This window comes from Pelodiscus sinensis, chromosome 4, assembly GCF_052426305.1.
Source record: "Pelodiscus sinensis isolate ZL-2025 chromosome 4, ASM5242630v1, whole genome shotgun sequence".
Lineage (NCBI taxonomy): Eukaryota > Metazoa > Chordata > Testudines > Trionychidae > Pelodiscus > Pelodiscus sinensis.
The window spans coordinates 41,844,910-41,852,763 of record NC_143055.1 but is presented as its reverse complement, the minus strand read 5'-3'; the positions used below and the strand labels follow the sequence as shown (position 1 = coordinate 41,852,763).

At 53.6% G+C, this 7,854-nt stretch overlaps 1 protein-coding gene across 1 annotated transcript; it reads left to right on the top strand.

The window, feature by feature from the left end:
- Positions 1 to 687: 687 nt before the first annotated feature.
- On the top strand, positions 688 to 2,393 carry LOC149524503 (uncharacterized). The gene is made up of 2 exons (XM_089777841.1): positions 688 to 1,546; positions 1,742 to 2,393. The coding sequence occupies exons 1-2, from the start codon at positions 997 to 999 to the stop codon at positions 2,242 to 2,244; spliced, it is 1,053 nt and encodes a 350-aa protein (XP_089633967.1). The 5' UTR covers positions 688 to 996; the 3' UTR covers positions 2,245 to 2,393.
- Positions 2,394 to 7,854: the final 5,461 nt, after the last annotated feature.

The window sequence follows — 7,854 nt, the reverse complement described above, 5'->3', positions numbered from 1 at the left end:
TATCATTTAGCTGATGGGGGGGTGGGGTGGGATCAGGGAAATGTTTCCCCCTGAAGAGTAGTAGTTTATAACACATTGCAGATATATATATATATATATATATATATATATATATATATATATATAAACAATAAGAAACAGACACTCTCAAAATCTGAAATTATGTATATTATATATAATTATATATAAACATATTATATAATTATATTTAATATATATAATTATATAATATAAGAGAGTTTGTGTGTCTGTCTGTTTATCTGTGAGTCAGTTTGTTCAATAACTCCTAAATGGTAAGAGATAGGACCACCAAATCTGGTATACAGCTTCCTGTTATCATAATTTAAAGCAAGGTCAGGGTTTGGTTGTTCCAGGACAATGACATGTGCCTGGAATGGGATTGTTTCTCATAAAAGGGAAAGGGAAGGGTCTGCTAGCAGGCACAGTTATACTATAGAATGATCAAAGGAGATGCATGAACCAATAAGAGAGTGGTCAGCTGGCGGTGGGGCTCTCAGTGTTGTCGGCCACCATACCCAAGTAAGGTTCCCATACTGGTTAGCCACTAGAGGGGCAGTGCGGCCCCTGCAGCAGTGGCCAGTCCCAGGGTATGTCTACACTAGAAAGTTAGTTCGAACTAACGGACGTTAGTTCGAACTAACTTTCCTATGCGCTACACTAGCGCTCCGTTAGTTCGAACTTAATTCGAACTAACGGAGCGCTTAGTTCGAACTAGGTAAACCTCATTTTACGAGGACTAACGCCTAGTTCGAACTAGCTAGTTCGAACTAAGGGCTGTGTAGCCCTTTAGTTCGAACTAGTGGGAGGCTAAGGCTTCCCAGGTTTCCCTGGTGGCCACTCTGGCCAACACCAGGGAAACTCTATTGCCCCCCTCCCGGCCCCGGAGCCCTTAAAGGGCCACGGGCTGGCTACTCACTTTGTGCCAGTTGCAAGGCTGCAAGCACCCGTGCCTGCACAGCCTGCACCTGCCACACAATGAGCCAGCCATCCGAGGGCTCCCAGCCCTCCACTGCTCCCCACGACCAGCCTGGCGGCTCCCAGGAGCCTGCCCGGGGGCGCAAAAGGCGGGCGCCCGCCTGGTCAAGTGCGGAGATCGTGGACCTCATCGAGGTTTGGGGGGAAGCCTCCAATGTCCACGATCTCCGCACTAGCCACCGGAATGCGGCCGTCTATGGACGCATGGCTGCCAGCCTGGCCGCCAGGGGCCACCAGCGCAGCCGGGAGCAGGTGCGCTGCAAGATTAAAGACTTGCGGCAGTCCTACTCCCGGGCCTGCCTGCCAGGGGCTGACCCGGAGGCCTGCCCCCACTTCCATGCCCTGGACCGCCTCCTGGGGGCTCATGCCGTCCCTGCCCCCCGGGACGTGATTGACCCCGGGGCAGAGGGACCGCTCCTGGACACCGAGGAGGAGCAAGAGGGCTCTGAGAGCCAGGAGCCTGCTGCCAGCCTTCCCAGGACCCGGGACCCCCGAGGCACCCCACAGAGCCGCTCGCCTGCATCATCAGAGGCCGGGGAGGCGTCCACCTGTGAGTACCCTCGTGTTCCCCTTATGTGTACGGGGGGCTGGGGCGAGAGGGAGCCCCGGGACCGTGCGCCTGGGCCTTGCCCACCACGGAGCAGCAGCTGGGGATCCTGCAGGGGCCCTGGCCTTGCAGAGGGGAGCTGGGTTTCACACACCTGGGCCCCTGGGGTCATTGACCGCTGGTCTTCTTGCACCACAGCTGCAGCACCGGGGACTGCAGGGCGCACCACACCGCCTGCAGCAGCCGCCCGCGCCCGGGCAAGCAGGACAGCCAGGAACCAGGAGGACTACCAGAGGCGGCATCTCCGGTTCCTGGACCGACAGCTCCGTCTCCAGGACCACTGGGTCCAGGAGGACCTCAGGCTGCGCCAGAGGAGTCTGGAGGCCCTGGAGGAGCAGGGCCGTGCCCTGCGAGGCCACCTCCAGAGCCTGCTAGACCGCTTTCCATTTCCTCCTCCCCCTGCTCCCCCTCTTGCTCCCCCTCTTGCTCCTCCTGCTCCCCCTCTTGCTCCTCCTGCTCCCCCTCTTGCTCCTCCTGCTCCCCCTCTTGCTCCTCCTGCTCCTCCTGCTCCTCCTGCTTCCGCTCCTGCTTCCTCCACACCCCCTGTCCTCTCTGCCCCCCCCTCCACAACCATTCCCCACCGACGCCCCCGGACCCGCAGTGTGGCGAGACGGGAGAGGCACCCAGACTCCCACCCCTGAGCTTTCCTTTCCCTTCCTCCCTTCCCTCCCCTCCCCTTCCAGCTCCCTCGTCCCAGGTTTCCCCCTCCCTTCTCCCACCTTCATTCCTCCCTCCCCCACCCCAGTTCTGTGAAATAAACAGACGTTTTTGTTGGAAAAACAGGTGTCTTTATTTGACAGTAGGTAGGGAGGGGAAAGGGGAAGGGGGGGGTAGGGTGGAAGAAGGCCCCGGTGGGGCATGCAGGGAGAGGTCAGTCCTCCTCCTCCTCCACCTGGAAGCTCTCCCGCAGGGCTTCCCGGATCCGGATGGCCCCCCGCTGGGCTTCCCGGACGGCGGCGGTGCGGGGCTGACCGTAGTGTCCAGCCATGCGGTCAGCCTCAGCCATCCAGGCTGGCAAGAAAGCCTCCCCCTTCCGCTCACACAAATTGTGGAGCACACAACATGCCGCCACCACGGGAGGGATGTTGTGCTCGGCCAGGTCCAGACGGGTGAGGAGGCATCGAAAGCGGGCTTTCAGTCGCCCGAAGGCCCCCTCCACCACGATGCGGGCCCTGCTCAGCCTGTTATTGAAGGCCTGGCGGGAGGGATTGAGGTGTCCCGTGTAGGGCTTCATGAGCCAGGGCTGCAGTGGGTAGGCGGCATCCCCCACCAGGCAGACGGGCATGTCCACGTCCCCGACCCTGATGTGGCGGTCGGGGAAGAAGGTCCCGTCCTGCAGCCGCTGGCACACGGAGGAGTTCCGGTACACCCGGGCGTCGTGTGCTTTGCCGGACCAGCCCACATTTATGTCCGTCAACTGTCCCCGGTGGTCACATACGGCCTGCAGGATGACGGAGAAGTACCCCTTGCGGTTCACGTACCGGGACGCCTGGTGTTCCGGGGCACGGATGGGGATGTGCGTCCCGTCGATGGCCCCCCCGCAGTTGGGGAAGCCGAGGGCGCCGAATCCCCGGATGACGGCATCCGGGTCGGCGAGGCGGACCACCCTGCGGAGCAGCACCCGGTTGATGGCCTTGACCACCTGCGGAGAGAGACACAGCAAAGCGTCAATCAGTGGGGCGCCCGGGTGGCTGGGAGCGTGCGTGCCCTGGCAGTGCCCCGCGCCCCACTCCCGGAAGCAACCCCCCTGGCGGCGTGTAGTACGGCCGGGACAGCCCGACCCCTCCGGTGCGGGGCGCTTTCGCCTCCTCCCGCCCCCCCCTTTGTCCCTGGGGCGGCCCATCCCCTCCTCGCAGCCCCCCTCCCCCCCGGCTCGGTGGCCGACGAGCGCCGTACCTGCATGAGCACTGCTCCGACAGTGGATCTCCCCACGCCGAACTGGTTCCCGACGGATCGGTAGCTGTCCGGCGTGGAGAGCTTCCAGAGGGCGATGGCCACCCGCTTCTGGAGGGGGATGGCGGGCCTCATGCGAGTGTCCCTTCTTTGCAGGGCAGGGGCGAGCCACTCGCAGAGCTCCAGGAAGGTGTCCCTCCTCATCCTAAAGTTCTGGGTCCACTGTCGGTCGTCCCAGCGCTCCAGGACGATGCGGTCCCACCAGTCGCTGCTGGTGTCCAGACGCCAGATGCGGCGGGGCACACCGGTGCCGGGGCGCCGCCGCGGCTCCTCCACGGCCCCCAGGGCGGCCAGGCGGAGAGGCAGGGGGCTGACGTTCCCCAGGTGGTGCCAGGCAGCCTCGAGCCATTGCTGGCAGGCTTGCAGCAGCAAGTCCAGAACGTGCACCAGAAGGTGCAGGGCGAGCCGTGGCTCCATGTTGCCACCTGCGGCAGTCCCCCCCGAAGGGAAGCACCGACACAGACGGGCACAGAGACCGACGCTTTGCTGTCCCTCGGCGAGGTTGGCAAGCAAGCAGGAAAAGCTGAGAACCGGCTGTCCAGGGGGGGTCCCTTTAAGCACGAGCCTCAGATAGCCTCAGACAGCAGCCACACAAAGCAACTGCTGACCTGATGCCCTGCCAGAACCGGTTTCAGCTGCCCTTAAATGCCCCCCTGCGTCCAATCAGTGTGGACGCGCTAGTTCGAACTAGCAAAACGCTAGTTCGAACTAGTTTTTAGTTCTAGATGCGCTAGTTCGAACTAGCTTAGTTCGAATTAACTAATTCGAACTAAGTTAGTTCGAACTAGCGCTGTAGTGTAGACGTACCCTCAGAGAGCTGCTGCCCAGGCAGAGCAGCTCCCTCCACCTCACCCAGCCCTCAGAGTGTCACCAACCAGGCAATATGATCCCCACTCCCCCAGCCCTGAGCCTGCCCCAACCCCAACCTCTTGCTCTGACATGTGTACTCACATTTCTTCCCTGAGCCCTGACTCCCTTCCCTGACTCATGCACCCCCATTCCTAGTCTTCAACCCTCTCACACCTCCCAACCCTTTGCTCTGACTCCTGCAACCCACACCCTTTCCCCTGAGCCCCTCCCACACACTCTAATCCCTTGCCCTGACTTTTGCACCCCACTCACTGCCCTGAGCCCCTCCTCACCCCTAACACCAACTCTTGTACCCCTCACACCTGCAGCCCCGTTCCGTGTACTCCCACATCCCCAGCTCCTTGCCCTGAGCCCCTCATTAAGCAATGCTGGGAAAATGTGCTAGTATCTATATGAAATGTAATATTGAATATAATGATATACTTGTGGACTTTTAGCAATGGATATGAGGAGCTCAGTCTATTTAACTTGTGAAAGAGAAGGCTAAGGGATGACTTGATCAGTCTGTAAGTAGCTACCTGCATTATAGAAATTTGATAAGAGGGCTCTTCAATCTAGCAAACAGCTGTAACAAGATCTGATGTCTGAGCACTGAAACGAGACAAATTCAGACTGGAAACAAGGCACAGTTTTTTAATGGTGAGGTCACTAATGACAGGAACAATTTCACAGGTATTGTGGTGAATTCTGCATCTCTGGCAATTTTTAACTCCAGATTCGATGTTTTTCTAAAATATGTTGGCAGTGTTGTGGCTGTAGGGCTCCAACGGTATGAGACACATATTATCTTTTATTGGACCAGCCTGTGTTTAGCAGAAAGTACAAGACTTTGAACTACATAAAGCTCTTATTCAGGTCGGAGGAAAGAAGAATGTCAGAGCTAAAAATAAGATGTGCTCTGGTTCAAATAGGAATTATTTCAGGGAAGTTGTATGACTTGTGTGATGCAGAAGGTCAGAGTAGATAATCACTGTAGTCCTTTGAAGCCTTATCTATGAATACAAACTACAGTAAAATCCCTTTTATCCAGCACTTCACCAATCAACAAGCTGAATAAACCAGCATTTTTAATCTGCACAGGCAGTCCATTTTAGAGTATGGTTGGTAGAGGGTCAACAGAAGGTTGGGGCATGAGTGGCTGCAGGGCACACTCTGCAAGGAAGATGGCATCCTGGAGGAGGCTTGGCATAGGGCTTGGGGCATGGGAGGGTTTGGGGGTGCTAGATGCTAGATGGGAGAGATTCTCACCTCTATGGGTTTGTCTAGACTACATGCCTCTGCCAACAGAGGCATGTAAAATAGGCTACCCGACCTAGTCAATGAAGCAGGGATTTAAATATCCCCGGCTTCCTTAAAATAAAAATGGCCGCCGTGCTATGCCAGCTCAGCTGATTGTCGGCCCAGTGCGACAGTCAAGATGTGGATCGGTTGACAGGGGAAGCCTTTGTCAACCACTCCTGTAAACCTCGTTTCACGAGTCATAAGGGAACGGTCAACAAAGACGTCTACTGTCTACCGATCTATATCTTGACTGCTGCGCTGGGCTGACAATCAGCTGAGCTGGCACAGCGTGGTGGCCATTTTTATTTTAATGAAGCTGGGGATATTTAAATCCCTGCTTCATTGACTAGGTCGGGTAGCCTATTTTACATGCCTCTGTTGGCAGAGGCATGTAGTCTGGACATATCCTAGTAGTGACTCCCCATCCCTGCCCTTGCTGGCAGAAGTGTGGCCAGGTGGCTCTGCAGATATGCTGCCTCCAACCCTCTCCCCAAGTGCCAACTTCTCAACTCTCAGCCCACTGGCTGGAAATCACAACCAATGAGAGCTGCAGAGGGTGGTGACTGCTTGCAGTGGAGCTGCCTACGTGCAGCTCCTTCAGGAGCTGCAGGGATGGGGAGCTTCTTTCAGGGGCCCAGAGAGGTAACCATACGCCTCTCGGCACCCTGAGTCCTTCTCCACCTCCTTCTGGATCCAAGCCTCCTCGAGAGCCTGTGTTCTGTAGCCCCTGCCATGTTCCTGCCCTACATCCCCACCCTTTTAGCCCCTCCCTTTTAGTTAATTGGCATTTTTAATTTACCAACATTCCTGTTCCCCCTGAATGCCAAATAAAGAGCTTTTACTGCATTTAGATCTGAGACTGCTTTGAAAAGATACTTTTTCTGAAGATAATCAACTGTGGACAATCATCTTGTACGAAATGCAAGGGTGTTAACAATATTATAACAGTAAGATATATAGAGGTTTCATTAGCAGTCCGTGAGTGCATTGTGTGAATGAAGTTGAAGACAGATATCCTTCTCACACCTGAGACATGCTTATACTATGGTGAGAGGCTCTCAAGAAAATGTTAATATAGTTGGAAGTGTCCCAGTAGCCTAATAATATGCATCTTGATGTACTTTTTTCAAGTACAGCTCATAAAGCTGAAAACATACTCTGTCAAGTTTTATGAAATATATCCTTCTATTATGCACCAATCTGACTAGTTACTATTCTTGGCAAATTCTATCAATCTGAGAATATAAAGTACAGGATTGGAAAAAACAGTTATTTGTGGAAGATTGGCATTAACAGTGCAGTGTGGATGTGCAGTGTTAAGAACCAAAGTAGATAAATAGGGAAGGTCAGAATTATAAAGGCCTTTAGGCTGAGGCAAAATACCCTGACCACCAGTGGATGGATATATTTTTTGATCCAGCAAAAAAATTAGCAAAGGCCTGGATTGTAAAGCTATGCTTAACATTGGCACTCCTAACTGATGCAGTTGCCTAAATCCCATTTCCAGAAGGGATGCAGGCACTTAGACGTGATGAAACCTAGATCCCCTAAATATATACATCCCCTCTGAAAATGATAATTAGGCTCCTAAATCTGTTAGCAATTGCAACACTGAACATAGCAACACCTCAATAGCTTTATAAATCTATGCCAAAGAGTTTAGTCAATAGGACTACACTCATGCTTGAAGTTAAGCACACAATTAAATGTTTTGCTGCACTGGGGCCTCAGTGGGAGGTGACTTTGATAGAATGACCAATCACTAACAATGTTAATGTGTATCAGAGACAGTCAAGAGTACAACATAGTTTAGAAACAGAAGAATTGTTCTACTGAATCAGACCAGAGCTTCAATTAGGCAGGCATGCTGTCTCTGACAGCAGCCAATATGAGATACGTCAGCAGCAGGTGTAAGAAACATTATAACGGACTATTCTTTAATCACTAGCTCATAATGGAAGGTAAGTGGAAAGTTTCCCTTATTAAATATTTGTTCAAAGAAAACCTCATTATACCTAAATGCACTGATCATTGTGGGATGAAGAGAAGAAAAACAGAAAAAAAAAGGTTAATCTCTCAACATTTCCCTCACAATACTTCTGTACATTCTGGCATGTGAATATCTTTCTAAATCTGAGCAGTAATTG

Bases quoted from the DNA above. Each gene is read 5' to 3' on its own strand.
- LOC149524503 (XM_089777841.1), top strand. From the start codon at position 997: ATGAGCCAGCCATCCGAGGGCTCCCAGCCCTCCACTGCTCCCCACGAC. The intron at 1,547-1,741 runs GTGAGTACCCTC...CTTGCACCACAG, and splicing joins GGCCGGGGAGGCGTCCACCT to CTGCAGCACCGGGGACTGCA.